General features: G+C 38.7%; 1 protein-coding gene and 1 non-coding gene across 13 annotated transcripts in view; both read left to right on the top strand.

Annotated features, from left to right (window-relative positions):
- Positions 1 to 19,818, top strand: part of FAM122B (family with sequence similarity 122B) — a 79,233-nt gene that overhangs the window by 9,460 nt on the left and 49,955 nt on the right. For 4 of the 12 annotated variants that reach the window (XM_029241184.1, XM_029241182.1, XM_029241183.1 and 1 more), the window contains exons 9-11: positions 1,939 to 2,035; positions 10,648 to 10,788; positions 11,588 to 13,546. In XM_029241184.1, coding sequence (XP_029097017.1) covers positions 1,939 to 2,035; positions 10,648 to 10,788; positions 11,588 to 11,657 — 308 coding nt within the window. In that variant the 3' untranslated portion in view covers positions 11,658 to 13,546. Of the gene's footprint in view, positions 1 to 1,938; positions 2,036 to 10,647; positions 13,547 to 19,818 lie in introns of those variants that run through there. The other 8 variants (XM_029241187.1, XM_029241186.1, XM_029241185.1 and 5 more) reach the window with 4 other exon arrangements.
- On the top strand, positions 5,084 to 5,218 carry LOC114906670. The gene has a single exon (XR_003796486.1). It is a non-coding gene; the product is annotated as a small nucleolar RNA U109 (small nucleolar RNA).

Raw genomic sequence — 19,818 nt, 5'->3', positions numbered from 1 at the left:
AAAATGATCTCACTCAGTGCTAGTTTTAGATGCTTATAGAGGGCACCCAATGGAGTCTATTAAAAAAAAGGCAAAGAAATTTAACACGGGTTTAGTCATTATTCCTGGGGATATGACCACATGATTACAAGTGTTGGATGTCATTTTAAATGAGAGTTTTAATGATCATTTTAAAAAAGCAATTCAGTAAGTGGTTTTTTTGTGCAGATCACCTCTGGAGCTAGTAAACAAATCAACTCTTCTAATGTTAGGTAAACAGATACTTGCAGCTTCGGCGAAGACTTTCCAGTGGTATAGCATCATACACAGATTCAAAAAGTGCTATATTTCAGACAACTTAAAATTAAAGATGGTGTGCTGTGGGGAATAGATGCTGATACAGTGACAATATTTGTATTTAGTGAATAAATTTTATTTTATAAACTAATAGTCTTTTTCCTTAATGCTGCAAGGAATTATTTACAATCCGAAGAACCTTCTCAGGAGCTATTATGTGAAAATAAAACTTGGAAATTAAAGCTAGTATAGTTATTAGTATTAATTTTAAATATGTTGTAGGAAGTTGATGGAATGTAATATGGTTGTTCAGTTTCAAAGCTATTCCAAAATATACCAGCAGATGGAGGGATTCCTTGCTAAAAAACGGCTAAAGTCTTTTGCTAATGAGGTGTTGAAAGCCCGGCAGCAGCTTTGAAAAGCCGCATGTTAAAGCATGGAAAAAAGCAAATGAAAACATAACCTTTCTTGAATTGCAGTAATTTTCAGAATAGCTCCAGAGGAAAGATAATATGAATTAATTAATAATATGGGGAAAAATGAATGTTGTATTTGTTCTTCCTTGATTCTTTTTCCATCATAAGAATCTTGTAGAGGTTTAAGTTCGTGGTTGCTCATTTCTTAATGGAGTGTAGATAGGCCCATGAATTAAATTGTCTTTAACATTCAGTTTTAAAGCTCAGATAAAGAGCTTTGAAACCAAGGTATGTGCATGTTTTAAATCATAGCTTATTTGGAAAGGGGCTTTTCTGTCTAATTTAGGGTTGTTAGTCTGTGCACTCCCAGTGGCAAAATGTTAAGCATTATTTCTTCTGATGCAAAGTTTTTCCATTCCCAGTTCTGAGAAAATCTGTAGGATTGAAGTAGCCAGTACAACATCAATTTTGTGAATTAATTAATAATTGCTTTCAGTTACAGATGTGCTTTCAAACTTATATTTTCTAATCTTCATTTTCACTAAGTAGCCTAAAGCAACCTTTGATTTATATGCTCTTTATCAGACTGCATGCCTTTGAATCCATTTGACTTCAACTCAGGAAATGTTCTGACATTAAAATATATAAAATCAAGAGTCTTTACTAATCATCTAGCATAAATTATTATTCACCGTGAGCTTCAGCTCTTGGGGGATACTTTATTTCTGCTGTAGTTATTAGTCTTGATTCATTTTGCCTAATGCAATCAGTGTTCTACTTTTCTATTAAAGAACCTGACTATATGGGCAGCAGACTACATACAATAAATGAGAAGGTATTTTTAGGGCTGCTGACTTTTTTTTTTGTGGTACATGGGCCTCTCACTGTTGTGGCCTCTCCCGTTGCGGAGCACAGGCTCCGGACGCGCAGGCTCAGCGGCCATGGCTCATGGGCCTAGCCGCTCTGCGGCATGTGGGATCTTCCTGGACCGGGGCACGAACCCGTGTCCCCTGCATCGGCAGGCGGACTCTCAACCACTGCGCCACCAGGGAAGCCCCGGCTGCTGACTTTTTAGTTGAGTTTATGTGGCAGTATATTTCTTCTACATTAAAGCACATGGGAAAATAGCTTTCAAGTAACAGTTTGAAGTATTCCGATCTTTGGTTAAACAAAGATCACCCCATTTTAGCAGCAAGCCTGTATCTGTAAAATTGCTTTATGGTAGCATCATCTCTTTCTGTTTTAGGTGAAATGGAGACCGAAAGCCAGCCCAAGAGGCTCTTCCAAGGCACTACCACTATGCTGTCTCCGGAGGCTGCACAATTGTCTGATCTCAGTTCATGGTAAAAAATGAAATAAAATCCAAAGGATACTAGGGAATGATGTATTTGAAAAGAACCGCAGCAAAAGTATATTGGGATCATTTAAAACATATTCAACTTTACATGCTCCCTAGAGGTGAAATCTCCATGGAGATGTAGACAGTGTGAGAAACCAGATTGTTTGAAAGTCACCAGGACTTCCTTTGGAAGTGCGTGTATCTTTTTGGCACCTTCACCTTCATGCCTAGCTCCTGTTAGGCCAGCCTCTCAGTAGGTGCTAATAGTGTGGGAGAGTGTCAACAGCTGGATGGCATGAGAAGGAGCTTCTGGGTTGCCCTGGGTAATATGCCTTGATTGTAGCTGCTCTGCCTGCATTTTGTATTATATCCTTTTAACTTACCAGAGAACACCAGCATTCTCTTAAGCATGGCATTTTCTAAATAGCACTATCTGTTGTTATAAAATCTTTTTGAAAATTTTGGGGTGTTTCGTCACAATAGTAACTAAGGTTTCGTTTAAATAGTAACACTTGCAGATTCCTGTGGTCTGTTCACATAACTTTTTTTTAGTCTTTTAGTCTTACTCATCCGAGTTTAGATGTCTAACTTAAGGCCCTTTCATGTTTTTGTGCGAAAGTTAACTTCTTTTCCTGTACCCAAATTTGAGTACTTGGATGAGTTGAGTACTTGGATGCCAACATACTTATAGGAAGGAAGAGAAAGGGATAATAGCAGTGGCCAGGTGATATTTTGAAATCTTTCAGTACGTTTCAGTCAACTTACTGAGCACCCATGTTCTGGATGCAATTGTGTAGTGCCTTGCAGAACTTTTTGTTCCCTGAATTTTATGGCTAAGGTTCTTTTTTTTTTTTTTAAGAACCCCAGAGGGGGTTCCCTTTAAAATAAAAAAGATGGTGCTCTCTAAATGGAAGAATCCTGTAAGCCACTTATAAGTTATACAGACTGACGATTCCTTCTTTCCAAATCACTTATTCATTGTTTTTCCAAGGTAACCTCTACTTCTAGTTGACCCAAGAAGTCACAGATTATTCTAGCTCATTAGACTCGTTGATCAGTACCATTCTAACCTTGGAACAGATGCCTTTTAGATGGTTCTGGCTATTTTCAGCCCCACACTCTCTCTTCTCTCTCATCCCTGTCTGTCCTTGTTAGCTCAGTGTGCTAAATTTGGTACAGAATGTCTTTCCAGGTATGTAGATGATTGCAAAGAGAAAACTTCTAAAGCTTGTCAAGAGGACTAGTGGGTGAAACTCTATACTGAGTGGAAACTGCATATCACTTTTATGGTAAAGTGTGTTTTAATATAGGCACATGACATTATAAATAGATTTCCTTACGCAGTTACTAACCAAGTAACCAAGTTCATGTTAAATGATATGAAAGCATTCGCCAAGCTAAACACATACAGGGTGAGGTGATTTTTTTTTTAAATATTGCTGTAGGCTGACTGTGCTTGACGCTATGAAACAGGTTCACACTAATAAGTCAGGAAGGACAGAGAATATATGGCATTTACCAAGGGCCCTCTCCCCTTGTTCAGACGTTTACTCCTCTGAGCAGCACAACCTAAGCTGTCTGTGATGGTAGCTGTTGTGAGACTTCTGTTTTTTTTTTTTGGCCATGCCACATGGCTTGCAGAATCTCAGTTCCCTGACCAGGGGTTGAACCCAGGCCACGGCAGTGAAAGCCCGGAATTCTACCCACTAGGCCACCAGGGAACTCCCATGAGGCTTCTATTTCTATTGCCACCACCTCCATTCTCCGTAGACATGTGACTGGCTGTGGGAGCCCTGGGAACATCAACATTGGGGATGAAGGGCACTTCTGATCTGTAAACACAAAAAGTGTCGCCTCACACTGGAGAGATTGGCTTTATTCGTGGCTGCTCATAGAGTGCTAACAAGCCAACATATGGCTCAAGTAATATATTAAAAAGAAACTTATTACTCAAAATTCACAAAACTCAGTATCAAAGATATTTAGGTGATTAAACTTTCAAGCGATGTTTTTAGTAAGTTTGGAGCATCTGGACTTCTGAGGCTGTTAAAGCTGACAATCGCAATAAGACACTTGGAACACCTTGTGTACTAAGATTGCTGACATTTATGTCTTACAATTAACAGAATTTAAATATGAGTTATTCATGATACGTAAAATTGGATTCTGCTTTTGCAGAAACTTTTTTTCCTATCTCTTAAAAGCAGCTTCGTTGATCAGAGATCCATATTCTTAGAAATGGGGACAGAGACAGGAGCTACCTGTTGCCAAGGATAACAATCTACTCGATAACTAAGGAAACCATTTTTATACATTTTAGGGAGAGAAAAGGTATCAGATCATCAGTAGGTATTATCTCATCATTTCAATCATTATAGTTTGTTCCCTGCCCCACTCCATAAAGAAGAGATGGGTTTTAAAACTTTAAAGTTTATATACTAGATAATGATCTTTAAAAGCTTGCATCTTTGAAGTATAAATTATCAATAAATGTGAAGTTTGAGTATTGACCCATATGGAGTTTGTGTCCGGTGTGCCAACTGCTATGCAAAGGAATAGTAGGCCTCCTTTTCATAAACCTATTTCTTTTTTTTTTTTAGTGATTGAATCTTTTTTGTTTGTTTGTTTATTTTATTTATTTATTTTTGGCTTTGTTGGGTCTTCATTGCTGTGCGCTGGCTTTCTCCAGTTGTGGCGAGCGGGGGCTACTCTTCATTGTGGTGCACGGGCTTCTCATCGCGGCGACCTCTCTCGTTGCGGAGCACGGGCTCTAGGCATGCGGGCTCTAGAGCACAGGCCCAGTAGTTTTGGCGCACGGGCTTAGTTGCTCCACGGCTTGTGGGATCCTTCTGGACCAGGGCTCGAACACGTGCCACCAGGGAAGCCCTATAAACCTATTTTTTACTAAGAATTCTTTTTTTTGCCAAGCAAATCTGGGGACCTTTGTTAACCACAAGGTAGGAATTACGTCATTCTGCATTTAGTCCTTATGAACATCAGGAGTTTGACCATAGCTCGGAAGTATACCTTTACATGGCGCTTTCATTCTTTTCTTCATGCTGGGAACTCTTGTTCTGCTCCTCATTCTTTTAGGAATAAGGCTATCTGTGGCATATAAAATAAAGGAGTTTTCAGGGCTGCTAGCCATGTAGTGAAGATTAAGTGATAGTCTATTTCTCCTACAGAAAAGGAAAAAGTCTTCCATGAAATTTCCTGCCCAGTGCCTTAGTGTTAACAGGACTGCTGACTTAACCTTTATGGTTTTATTTTAACATTTTACACTAGATTTATCTTAGTGATTTTTAACATTTTTTTAATGTATGTGTCACGGCAAGAAAATTTTATCATGAGTATGTTACATGTACAAAGAATAAGGTAATCATTATTTATTATGACAGAAATGTTCACATATACTTGAAGATGTTTATGTGAGCAGCTTAGACTTCTGTGCTGATACTTTTTTTTCTGGTGATTAAAGAGTAGTATTTTTAATTAAAATTTTTTTCTTCCAGTTTTACTGAGTATAGTTGACATACAGCACTGTATAAGTTCAAGGTGTGCAGCATAATGATGCGACTCACGTACGTCATGAAATGACGGCCACAATAAGTTTAGTGAATGTCCATCATCTCATGTAGATACCAAATTAAAGAAATAGAAAAAGAGTTTTTTCCTTGTGATGAGACCTCTTAGGATTTGACTTTCTTAACAACTTTCATTTATAACATATAGCCATGTTCATTATCTTGATCATGTTGTACGTTACATCCCTATGTGCTGATACTTCAAAACTCCTATCCCCAAAGTGACAGTGGAACTGATCATATTTAACTATGTGATCTTAAAAACCTAGAGGTTATACAGCAAGATAATGCTGGGTCTTCGTAAGGTAAGATAGTAGAGAGTAGAGAACAAACCCTATGGACCAGTTTAACCCACACCAAGGGGTAGGGGTATGCCCTGTAGTCTTACCTTATACTAAAATCTGTGCTGGGACTGATAGGGCTGTGGCTGATTTCTAACGCATTTACCTGCCTGGCATTTATCTGATAGAACCCAATTTACTGACTGGACAAGGCACAAGAGTGGCTCCACCAGATGCATGATAGCGTGAGTCACACTGGACAACCTAATTTTGTTGTTACTTTATCACTGAATGTTTTAATGATTCCCTTATACTTTCTCCCTTAGTTTTTTTAGACAGAGGGCACTACTTTAGCTGTCATAAGTATTTTTGGTGGTGTGGTTCAAATACTGCCTCAATTGGTATAGTCAGTGGCTGAAATGAATTAGTTTACTTTTGTTTCACGTACTCCTGTGTCCAATTTGAATTGTCTAGGTCCTTTGCTTTCCTGCCGTTGTTTGGCTTTGGGCCACTAGTCTAAGGCTCATTAGCACCTCCATCAGAGCTTAAACTAGGAAAGGAAAAAAGAGAGAAACTTAAATTGGACCACGCTTTGTTGCTTTTAGAAGCCCTGGTAGAAGGTTTAATAGCAGACACAGTGAAAATCACTTTTGTACAGTGATCTCTCTGGAATTACAAAATCACGTTAAGTCTTGCTTGTGGGTATATTAACAGTGGGTAATTTGTGACCTGTAGTCACTGCTTCTAGGACCAAGCATAGTAGTGCCAGATTAATTAGAACAGAAACTAGATTTTAGTGAAAATACCTGGTTAAAGGTTTACCAGGCTCTGAATTTAAATTGCACTGGAGACTAAATGCAAGTATGCTATTTTTCTGTCAATGAAACACAATTATATATGTTTACAGTTAATAATTGAGAAGAAATTCTTGAAAAATATATATTCTTGAAAAAATACATGAAGTGAAATGTTCAGACTCATTTTTTTTCTTGGTAACTTCCCCATTAGCTTATTTCTTTAAGGTAATCAACAGCATTAGACGACAGATTTCATGGCGAGTCACGTTCTATGTTTTTGAATGAATACAGGATTCACCTAAGCAAGCAGGTTTTATGGCAAATGGAATCTTTTAACCCAGGGCTCACCATAAGTCTGGTTGGAATAAGAAAGTATTTATATTCAGATTATCTGTTTGGTGGCCAAATTTTAATCTAAGCCTGTTTCTTCCTGCCAAGTAGCAGAGAGCGTGTCCTTCGGCTTCCCAGCCAATATGTGCTTTAGGAAAGTAAATTCATTTTAGTATTAGTCTAGGCAAAATGCTGCAGGAGGAAAATCACATATGTTCCAAAGGCAAATATAAAGGTCTTTTGATTTTCCAACGTCTTAGATAATTTGTGCAACTTTCTTTCAGTACTTTGAATAATTCATATTTTAGACCCATTTTGCCATTTGGTTGAAAAAATACCAGAGCCAGCTAAATTTTCCAAACTTCTTACTTAAAAGTGGTATTATTAATGATGCATTTGACAGCAGAAAGTATAGAGTAGGAGGATTGGGAAATACACTGTTTCCATTTTTATTGGGTTGGCCAAAATGTTCCTTCGGTTTTTAAGTAAAACTAAAAGACACATTTTTCATTTTCACCAAGAATATTATTGAACAACGTATTCACTGTTTTGTTCCACTACCTTCTGCCATTTTTCAGGCAACTTCATAATTTCATTTACCCAAAACTTTTTATCTTTTTGTGCAAAGCACTGTTCCAGGTGCCTTTTACAGTCTTCCAGGAAATTGAAATTTTTTCCATTAAGAGAATTTTGTAAAGACAGAAATCAATGGAACTCCGAAGGTGCAATGTCTGGTGAATACGGCGGATGAATCAGAACTTCCCAGCCAAGCTGTAACAGTTTTTACCTGGTCGTCAAAGAAACATGCAGTCCTGCGTTATCCTGATGGAAGATGATGCGTTTTCTGTTGACTGATTCTGGACGCTTTTTGTCAAGTGCTGCTTTCAGTTGGTCTAATTGGGAGCGGTACTTGTTGGAATTAATCGTTTGGTTTTCCAGAAGGAGCTGATGATAGAGGACTCCCTTCCAATCCCACCATATGCACACCATCACGTTCTTTGGATGGAGACTGGCCTTTGAAGTGGTTGGTGGTGGTTCATTTCACTCGCCCCATGATCTCTTCTGTTCCACATTATTGTACAGTACCCACTTTTCATTGCCCGACACAATTTGTTTTAAAAACAGAACATTTAAATAGAGAATCGCATGCAGAAATACTGGTTTTTTGGTGTTTTTTTTTTTTTGCTTAACTTACGTGGAACCCAAACATCAAAGTGATAAATGTAACCAAGCTGGTGCAAATGATTTTCAACGCTTGATTTGGATATTTTGAGTACGTCGGCTATCTCCTGCGTGGTATAACATTAATTGTTCTCAATTAATGTCTCGATTTGATCACTATCAACGTCAACTGGTCTACCCGACTGTGGAGCATCGGCCAGCGAGAAATCTCCAGCACAAAACTTTGCAAACCACTTTTGACACGTTTGATCAGTCACAGCACCTTCTCTATACACTGCACAATCTTTTTTGTGTGTGTTTCAGTTGTGTTTTTAACCTTTCTTGACATAATAAAGCATAATATGCCGAAAATGTTGCTATTTTCTTCCATCTTCAATATTAAAATGGCTACACAAAAATTCACCAATTTTGATATTTTTTAAATGCACGCTGATACGACAGCTGTCACTACACAGTCTAACAAAATTGTTTCGAATGAAGTTAAAGATGACTAAGCGCTACTGTTGCCATCTTATGGGAAAAAACGAACGAACCTTTTGGCCAACCCGATATTTTTACTTTTCCAAAGCCTATTTGTATTCTGTTTCCATCTGAAAACAATCCACAGGCAAAAGAAAGAAATGACATTTTGAAGAAATATAAGAGTAGAGAAGCTGGGTCGGGGGAAGTTACATTTTATTAAGGGTGGTACAGAGCCCAGAAACTTCCAAATGTATCATAGGTTGCTTAACAGTGGAAATATATTAACTTGGAAATTCATAAAAACGATAATATTAAAGACATAATATTGAGTTTCAGGGCAGTTTAGACCAGGATGAGCTTTTGCAAAGGAGCTAGTGATCAAACTTAAACTAGAACCTATATTTGCTGATTCACAAGTCCTTCTCCAATTCTATGCTTTGTTTCCTTTTCAAAAATAAAAAAGTGTGTCTGTGTAGATCCTAAAACTACCTGACTCCCTCGCCAGCTTTCTCTCATCATGTTCTCCTTGCTCCCTGTGCTATAGCCATACTAGCCTGGTTTTGGCTCCTAGAAATAACCTTGCTTCTTCCCCAGCTTTACCCAGTTAAGGCCTACTCATCTTTCAGACAACTGCTCAAATATCACTTTGGGGGAGGCTTGTTCCTCCGTATTCCTCCAAATTAGATCAGGTCACCCATGTTATATACTCTCAGAGTCCCTTATATCTTTACTGCTTTGATCACAAATTATAATTATATATTTATTAGCATGATTATATAACTGTCTGTCTCCTGTACTATACTGTAAATTAGATGAGGGCAGGGATCATGTCTGTCTTATATACCATTGTATTTCTAATAGCTGGCGTACATTCTGCACTTGGCAGGTACTCAGTAAATATTAGAAGAAATGTAATGACTGAATGAGTGAATTCGGGCCAAATATACAGCACAGAGCTTACACGTTGTATTGATGGGTATCGTAGCCAGGAAGGCAGCCTCATGTCACATTGTGAAGGCTGCCAATTGTGAACGCTAAAGTCTGTAGCCAGATTCATGAGGCAGGCTGGCTTGATTGTTGGGAGCCCTGGGAGCCTGGGCTGGATGGGTCAGGTATCCCCAGGCTGGGTTCTAGAGGCTCTTGATGACCAGATCAGGAGTCTTAGTGGAAGGACAGGAGCACAAGCCAATTGTCAGGATTCAAGAGGCAAATGGGCTGTGAGGGTATTGGGTCTGTGGATATAGAGCATTCCTATTAGAAGCTTGACTGGAAGTTAACTGAAGGGATCAAAGAAACAAGTCTTTTAGAAATAGGAGGGAGACCTTTGAGTTTTGAAAGCAATAGGAAAGGAAATAGTCTAAGAAATTCATAAAATGAGAAGAACATAAAAGGCAAATAATGGAGGAAATTAGAAAAAAATGTGTATTTGAGTCGAAGGGCTCTTGGGAGTGGGGAAGTGATAAAATCTAGAGCAGTTGAAAGACTGTTCTGGAATGGAAGGACCATGAAGCAGTATACTTGCTAGAATACTTCCGACAGTCCAGGGTACCTCAACGAGTAACCACTCCTCTTACTCGAAGGCTGAAGGTAAGAAGAGAAGTATAAAAATAAAAACAATTTTTTAAAGAAGAGAAATATAAGGGTAGAAATCGCTTGAGCGGAAGGTAGGGGAACTCCCTCACGGAAACCATGACATGTCAAGAGGAACACTTCCTGGTATGTTGGACCTTCTGGTGCCTCTAGGAGAGCACCCAAATGATACAGAACCTTGCGTGTCTTAACTTGGGATTTCTCTGACATTGTCCTCTCCCAGGTATCTGAATATAGTACATTCTCTAGTTTTGCTGTTGCTTTTATGCTTTTTATGATTTACCAATGCTGTACTGATCCGTGAGTTCTTGAAACCATGTCATTGCATGTTATGTTTGCCTTTACCCTGATAGATGCATCTGCTTATAATTCTTTTTGCTTTGTCCTCAGTTCAGATATTTTGGATGGCAGTAGTAGCCGCAGTGGCTTGTCCTCAGACTCACTGGCTAAAGGCAGCACAACCGCAGAGGCTCCAGTAGCATGCTCCAATTCATGCTCTCCGTTCATCTTGATGGATGATCTCTCACCCAAGTGACTTACCCATTTCTGATTCAGTGTTCTAACTGCTGTTTCCTGCAGAAAACGTTCAGGGAGGAACACAGGGAACTTTGATCCATAATGAGGATTAAAGTGTTACTGATCTAAACCATTTTGATGCCGTTCTTTTTTGGCACTTCTCTAAAGTTTGATTTTATGAGTGTAGTAACCTTACTTAGGTCTCTTTTTGCTGATCTCATTTTGAACTAGTAATGAATCTCAAATACTCATTTTTGATTGCTTAGAGTACATATATATATATTTTTTTTCTCAGTGCTTCAAAGAGCACGTATTTTAGAGTCTATACATTTAAGGAAAGCACTAATATGTATTTTCAACAATGGTTCTTTTTCCCAGCAGTGTCATGACAGCTAGAGTTGATCAGAAATTCTCTTGCTTGAGAGATTTTTGTTGTTGTTGTTCTCTGTTGACTATATAAGTCTCAAATCTCTTTATCTCACAATATTAGATGCGTTGCTTTTGATATAAATTTTTATTTTTCTGCATCAGCTTAAAGTACATTATTTTGTTTCCCTTTCCTGTTTGAGCCGCTTCCTTGCCATTTCTCACAAAGGGGAAAAAACATGTCGTTGCTTTCATTACTGTGCATATTGCTTCTTTGCTGTTGGAGTGTAGGATGCAAGGATTGATTTTAGTGCTGAGAATGTAAACGGACTAACAGGATGCGGGGATTAGTCACCACAGCTTCTTATGACTAAGCTACCCCAGTTGATATTGTTCTCCTCAAACCTGTTGCCCTAAGGAATATATAAAATATTGTTAATGTTTCTAGGTGGTGTTATCAAGGAGAAGAAATTCCTGCCTTGACCAGATGTGTGGAGCATCTACAAATGAATGAATAATGTTATTTACACACAAACCACTGTGTAGAAAAGTGTACACGGAGCTTGACAGCTTGTCTTGGGTGGTGTAATGAGGCCTGAGGGGCCTTGGGGTTCAGTGTCATGCTGTAAAGATGTATATCATAAGGTAGGATAGAAAACGGGCTTTATGTGTCTGATTGCCACATACCGTTTTGATTGCTGCTTCTTTCTGATTACTTTTTTGTCATTGGAGTTGTTTGTTTTGTTGTGTGGTGAGTGGTGTTGTCAACTGTATTTTGGTTATTGTGTTGCCCCCAGAATCAGAGTCCAGTTCTTACACATGCTGCCTTATGGGAAGCGCAGTTTAATATCTATGAGGAAGCTTTTAGGAGCTGCCAAAGTCAATGTCATTGTGCATTCTGCTTTTAAGAAGCTGTTTGAGCTGTCAACAGTGTACATGATAGTAAGTCTGCGGTACCATAAGTTATTTAACATTTAAAAGAGGAAAATCCCGATAGAGCTATTTTAAAAACCTGAGTGTAATCTATTGCCGTGTTATTTATTATTTAAAACTGTGTGCAAAATGTCTGTTGTGATAGATCTCTTTTAATGTTCAGACATCGTGGTTGGATTGTCTGTATTTAACATGCAAATTTGCCTGCTAGGACCATAATATTCCATTTTTAAATGAATGTAAGAAATGAAAACTACTGCATTTGTGTCTTTTGAAGGCAAAGGTCGTTGAATTTTAAAGGAAGATGATGTGCTTTGAGGGTACCCACAGACTAGTAATACTGTAGGGCTTGAAGGGAAACCTATTCTCTCTGAATTATAAGAGAGCATCACTTAGCTTGCAGTAAGTAGTTCTGTTGTAGCATCAGCTGTGTTGTTTAAATTGTGATAACTGCCATAATGGCCATTAGAGGCTTTATTTCTCATATTGGCTTTCACCTGTGCAAAGTCCATAATCCTTCAAACCTAACATGAATGTATATACTATGAAGATTGTTCTCAGTATGTCATTTTAAAGAAAAATTACATCAGTGGTATGCAGTGTATTTATTCTGTTTGTGAAAGAACCATGTTAAAAGTCTCTGCCTATATAATACTGAGAGATGGTTTTCTCCTATAGGGTATTTATCCACCAGCTCTCTACTGTCTTCTTTGCCTTAAAGGGACACTTTTGGCCATCATTTTTTGGCTCTAATTTAGGACTCTTAAGACATAACCTTTAGAATATAATGATATTTAAATTTATTTTTGAAATTCAGCAGTGGGGTAGAATTGGGACAGGAAAATGCAGTTGTTCCTCTGTTATGAGAACTAGGAGGCAAGGTAACTGACTTTACTGTTTAAGCCAAGGTTCATTTTTATTGTTTAAAGTGACTAGAAAGTTAAGTTTGTGCAGGGGTTGTTTCGGATTACATAAAAGATAGAGATGCTAACCTTCAGGTGAGCTTTGTTGACAGTACTCCTTTATTTTTATATAAAGTCTAATATTTGAAAAGTGATCATTATAAAGTAAAATTCTCTCTTCCTATTCTAATATGATATCATATTTCAGGCTTCTATTTGAAAACAAGTATAAGAGATGATATGATAAGAAAATTTACTAGATGCTCTTTTTGCTTGACTGACATATAATCACTGTGTTTCATGATAACTGCTTTTGGAATAATAATAAGTTTTGTGAACTGCTGACCTTGTGTATATCTTAGAATGCAAACTTAATAAAGTGTGTACACATGCATAAAATTCTGTAAAATTTTTAAGCCTATCCATATCCCAGTATTGCATTCTCTGTGTCTAATTGCAGTCAAGTTTTGAATAAAAGGATATGGGGAACACAAAAGAACTGATAGCTGTTTTGAAGTTTGGGTTGTTTCCCAAAACAAAGAGAAACCTCTCCACATAATCTGTCAAATTTTCAAGAGCATTTTGTAGAATTTGACAATTTACAAGGTTCTTGCCAAGGCTACACATATTTCTTACTTGTTTTGGATTTATTGTATCTTGTGTTTTTTTTTTACATATTCATAAGACTCTAAATTGTTTTTGGAGCAAGGTGGCGGGGGTGGGTAGACAGGCAAAAAATAAAAGCCTTTCATGCATGACTCAGGCTTTAAACACTCACTTTTCTTTTCAGTATTTAAAAAATACATGAACTATTTTATTTCACACTTAGAGAAAAGTTGCAAGAATAGCCCAAAGAACTCCCATATATTTTTCACCCAGATTCCTCAGTTGTTGATATTTAACCACATTAGTTTTACCATCCCTCCCACTCGCTTGTATGTATGTATGTGTCTGTGTATATTTGTATGTGTGTGTCACATTTTTTCTGAACCATCTGAGAATAAGATACAGACATGATAACCCATTACTCTTAAGTGCTTCAGTGTAAATTTCCTAAAGACAAGGACATTTCTACATGACCACATTGCAGCTATCAAAATCAGGAAATTAACCTTGATACAAAACTATCCCACCTAGTGCACAGACCCCATTCATATTTTGCCTGTGGTGCCAATAAGGCTCTTTTAGCAAGAGGGAAAAAAATTTCCTTCCGGCCCAGGATTCCATCCAGGATTATGTGTTACACTTACTCATTATGTGTCTTTAGTCTCCCTCAACCTGGAAATCCCCCAGTCTTTCCTTGTCTTTTGTGATCCTCATAGTTTTGAGAAGTACTAGCCAGTTATTTTGAAAAATGTCCTTCAATTTAGATTGACTGATATTTCCTCGTTACTAAATTCAGGTTATGCATTTTGGGCAGAAATACCACAGAAGGGGTGTTGTGTTCTCAACATCTCATTGCAGGAGGCACATGGTACCACTTCGTCCTATTACTGGTGACCCTTGATCCTTTGGTTAAGGAGGTGTCTGCTGTGTTTCTCCACTGCATAGTTAGCGTTTTCCCTCTGAAATTGGTAAAATATTTTGTGTGGAAGTACTTTGAGACTATAAATATCCTGGTTTTTCATCAAACTTTCCCCCAGTAATTTTAGTATCTTTTGCTCTTTCTTGCCTGCTAGTGTTATGATGACTACCCAATGGTGACTCTCTACTTCCCTTATTCCTTCTACACCTATTAATTGGCATTCTAGTGTAAAGAAGAACTTTCCCTTCTCCACCATTTATTTGATCCTTGTGGACTCGTGGACTCCTATTTTAGTCAGTGGGTTTTTATTCATAACCATGACTTTTTTTTTTGATATTCACATCTCAGATATGGACAGTGAGAGTCCCTGCAAGCTGGCTGCTGTGTCCTTTTGGCAAGTCTATCATTTTTTGAGCAGTGTTTTACTTTCTGGCATAAGATGTCCCAGATTCATACTTTCCTTGCCCCAAGCCCTGTGATCAGCTGTTTCTCTAAGGAGCCTTGATTCCTTTTAATAGAGAATGGTATTTGGTACAATTACCAAAATATAGGCACTAGGTATAATCACTGCTACTTGAGCATTATGGTTTAAAGTCCCTCTCGGGACTTCCCTGGTGGCCTAGTGGTTAGGATTCTGGGCTTTCACTGCCATGGCCTGGGTTCAATCCCTGTTCGGGGGACAGATCTTGCAAGCTGTGCGGCACGGCCGAAAAAATAATAATATTAATAAATAAAGGCCCTCTCAACACAGAAAATACATGTAAATGTATATTTATGTATACACACATATGTATATCTGATAATCTATTAAAGACCATGAGTATCTCCGATTCCAGTTCAACATTACCGAGTTCATTCCAGCATCCGTCCTATCCATATTTGTAACTATTCTCGGATAGTGACAAGCCTGTTTCCCTTTATCCTCAATACAATTGCTCATTTCTCCTGTATGTAACCGATTTCTGACCCTGACACATCAATGCCCCCTCGGCCCCTCCAGCCCTGGCTGCCTCCATAGGAGGAAGGGAAAGGGAATAGTATTCTAAATACTCAAGTTTTAAATATCCCTTTCTCACACGCACCCCAGCCATCCCCAAGCTTCTCTTCCTCCGTGTTTACCTGTTCACAGCTCATGGATTTCTTATATTCATCAATTTAAAAGTATTTATTGAGCCCTGTGCTGGGAACTGTAAATGCAGATGCAGTCAGTACCTTCAAGGGGACCAGCCTAGTGAAATAAACAGAGGTACGCTGACCATTAGAAGCACCAATTCTAGTGTTTTGGGGAGCACAAAGGGAGAGCACCCGGGCTGTGCTTCTGGAGTCCTTCCCAGAATACTGGGAAGCTGAAGCTGAATCGAAGAACAAACCTCGGGTGGAGGGAGAAGTGAGAGGGAAATCGGATACAGGAAGAAGAGACCAAGGTACTCTCACAGTCATACAAGTAATTTGCTAACATGAGAAATGGGGTTGGAGAGAGAAATAGAGGCACCTCTGGTCTTTCAGGATTTGGGAGTCTTTAGGTTAGGTGGGAGCTATGGGTGTAGACATAAGAAGGGAGATTTATGGAGAAGAGGGTTAAGGACAAAATCCTGACAAGCATCAACATACAAGAGGCAGGTTGAAGGAGAGCTGGGGTGGCAAGAGGGATAGGAGAAAACCTTGGAGAAACCAGCTAACGCTGTCAGCAAAGCTAAGGAGGGAGTCGTGTCCAGGGTCACTTAAGATGAGGATACAAAACTTCCCATTGGATCCGATCATTAGGAAGTCTCGTAGAGACTTTCATGAGCGTACTTTTGGTGAGGTGGAAGGAACAAAAGTCAGATTGCAATGGCTTGAATAAACAGGTGTTTAGGAAATAGAGACAGTACAGTCTGTGCCCAAATCTTCTAACTTCGTCTTTCCCTTCTTTCCCTATCCGTGCTCAATTACGATACGAAATTGTTCCCATGTTCTCCCCTGTATCCTCAGCGCTGTATCTACAACATAATAGTCACTCAATAAAATTTTGTTGAACAATAACCCTCCTCCCCCGACTCTAACCCACAGAGGGAGCTGAAAGATAATCACTCCAACCTGTAGAGGGAGCTGAAAGAAAGTCATGGGGGAGGGTTAACCTATAGAAGGAGCTGGAAGAAACTCCCAGAGCAGTGTTAACCACACACTCTGACCTCTAGAAGGAGCACCAAGCTTCTTGCGTTCCAGGCATTCCTGAGGAAAACTTGCATGAGGAATCTTCATCAAGGAGTACTCCCTTTAGGTAATAGTTATTCATATGTACCTAATATGTACCTTCTGTTTGTGGCATGTGATACCAATTTTCCATTTATGAAAGTGATGGGAAGTGTTCTGTTAAAATAAACTTAGCAAATTTAAAAAATTTTTAAAGATGTATTTTAAAGATAAATGTAACAAAGAAAAAGTGAGTTCACTAAAAGAAACATCTTCAGTAAACAGGAGTCTGAGTAATAGCTAGCTAGGTATAGCCAGAATCTTCAAAGTAAAATATAAATCAGAACTTTGATCCAGGATTGGATTGGGTCACAATGATGTGTGGAATTGTTGGTATGAAGAGGTTAAAAGCTGTTGAATCTGTGTGAAATCCTCTTTGGGGTGCCTCTTTGGAGCCTCTTTCTGGGATTCTGATTCTGCTAGCTCTTCTCCTATAAAGTGTGGTAAGAGAAGTCTGGCATCTCTCCTTTAGCTTCTGAGGAGAAGACACTCCCCCTCACCTTGCAGATCAAAGGGGAACTTGGTTGGGGCTCAGGGAGAAGAGGCCTAAAAAGCACTTGAGGCCTGATTTCCTAGGTCCTGGTTTGCTTGGAACTGAAGGGTTTTCTGGGGACTTTCAGTGCTAACACAAGGAAAATCCTGGGCAAACTGGGACCAATCAGTCACCCTAAATGGTTTCTTGCCTTCCCTAGGTGTGGTTTTCCTTCAGTTTGTTTCCTTAACCATCTCTTCTGACTAAAGTAGTGGTGAGAGCTCCAAAGCTAAGGTCAGAATGTAGCCCTCAGAGAAAGAAGCTTGTCGTCTGGGTCACTGAGGCCTGCCCGGTTTGGGCAAAAGGAAGTTTTAGTCTAATCCCTTCGGTGACTACACTGAAGTCTGAGGTGAAAGACCGAGCTAGTTAAGTGTTTCTTTGTCTGAATCTATTCTTCAGACATTTATCTCCCTCCAGGACCTATGGGGTTGGATTGGGAGGACGGGGGACTGGCTGTTGTAGGTAGTGGTCAAGAATTTTAGGATTTAAAACCCTGATGTTGTATATTTCCTCCTCTAAGACAAAACTAACATTTCATAACAGTGTTTAAAATCATTTTATTTTTTAAAAGTGTTTTTCTTCATTATTTTTCTTCATTTTAAAATTATAAATTGTGAAGGGAAAAATTCATTATAAAGTTTAAACCTTATAGAAGTATGCAAAGTAAATAAATGCCTCCCCCCGTAGCCTTTTCATCCATAGTTTGATTTGTATGCCTAATTACCTTTTTCTATGTATATGTGAACATATTTATAACAGACACACATGCATATTTTCACACTTTTTATTGAAGTATAACATACATACAAAAAAGTGTACAGCTTGTGATCTGGATGATGGTTACATGGGTTTATTCAGCTTGTGGTCATTCACAGGGGGTGAACGGCTAGAAGTGGGCATTAGGGGGCGCCTCAAGTGTTCTGGAGTGTTCTATGTGACCTGGGTGATGGTTACATGGGTTTATTCAGTTTGTAGTAACTTACAGGGTGGGAAAGGCTGGATGCAGGCATTAGGGAATGCTTCCGGATTTCTGGAATATTCTATGTCAGCCTGGGTGATGATTTATGGGTTCATTTTTAGCAATTGTGTAGTATTCCCATGTATGAACATTCCATAATTTATTTAACTAATCCTTAACTGATGGTCATTTAGGTTCCTTATACTTTATTAGTATACACAAGTAATATCTTTGTTTCTGTAAGTATTTCTGCAGGAGAGAATCTTAGAAGTGATAAATAGTTGAGTCAAAGGGTATGTGCATTTTATTTTATTATGCTCCTTTTGAAAAGGTAATACAAGTTCAGCATAAAAATTCAAAGAATAAAAAGGGCATAGAGGGAAAAGTCAGTCTTCCTTCTACCCTGGATTCCCAGTCCCATAAGGTCCTTCCTCAGAAGCAACCAGTGTTATCAGCTTCTGGTGGGTTCTTCTGGAGATAGTCTGTGTATTGCATATGTATTTGCATATTTTATCAGCATTTCTTTTGTTTAACATCTTTATTGGAGTATAATTGCTTTACAATGGTGTGTTAGTTTCTGCTTTATAACAAAGTGAATCAGCTATACGTATACATATGTCCCCACATCTCTTCCCTCTTGCATCTCCCTCCCTCCCATCCTCCTTATCCCACCCCTCTAGGTGGTCACAAAGCACCGAGCTGATCTCCCTGTGCTATGCGGCTGCTTCCCACTAGCTACCTATTTTACATTTGGTAGTGTATATATGTCCATGCCACTCTCTCACTTCGTCCCAGCTTTATTCCTGTCCTGCCCCTAGGTTCTTCAGAACCATTTTATTTTTTTAGATTCCATATATATGTGTTAGCATACGGTATTTGTCTCTCTTTTTCTGACTTACTTCACTCTGTATGACAGACTCTAGGTCTATCCACCTCACTACAAATAACTTAATTTCGTTTCTTTTTATGGCTGAGTAATATTCCATTGCATCTTCTTTATCCATTCATCTGTCGATGGACACTTAGGTTGCTTCCATGTCCTGGCTATTGTAAATAGAGTTGCAGTGAACATTGTGGTACATGACTCTTTTTGAATTATGGTTTTCTCAGGGTATATGCCCGGTAGTGGGATTGCTGGGCCCTATGGTAGTTCTATTTTTAACTTTTAAGGCACCTCCATACTGTTCTCCATAGTGGCTGTATCAATTTACATTCCTACCAACAGTGCAAGAGGGTTCCCTTTCCTCCACACCCTCTCCAGCATTTATTATTTCTAGATTTTTTGATGATGGCCATTCTGACCGGTGTGAGGTGATACCTCATTGTAGTTTTGATTTGCATTTCTCTAATGATTAGTGATGTGGGCATCCTTTCATGTGTTTGTTGGCAATCTGTATATCTTCTTTGGAGAAATGTCTATTTAGGTCTTCTGCCCATTTTTGGATTGGGTTGTTTGTTTTTTTGATATTGAGCTGCATGAGTTGCTTGTGTGTTTTGGAGATTAATCCTTTGTCAGTTGCTTCATTTGCAAATATTTTCTCCCATTCTGAGGGTTGTCTTTTCGTCTTGTTTACGGTTTCCTTTGCTGTGCAAAAGC

The sequence above is a fragment of the Monodon monoceros genome, unplaced genomic scaffold (assembly GCF_005190385.1).
Source record: "Monodon monoceros isolate NGI ecotype Baffin Bay Population unplaced genomic scaffold, NGI_Narwhal_1 Super_Scaffold_22, whole genome shotgun sequence".
NCBI classification, from domain to species: domain Eukaryota; kingdom Metazoa; phylum Chordata; class Mammalia; order Artiodactyla; family Monodontidae; genus Monodon; species Monodon monoceros.
The sequence above is the reverse complement of the archived record's forward strand: the minus strand, read 5'-3'. Positions and strand labels throughout refer to the sequence as shown.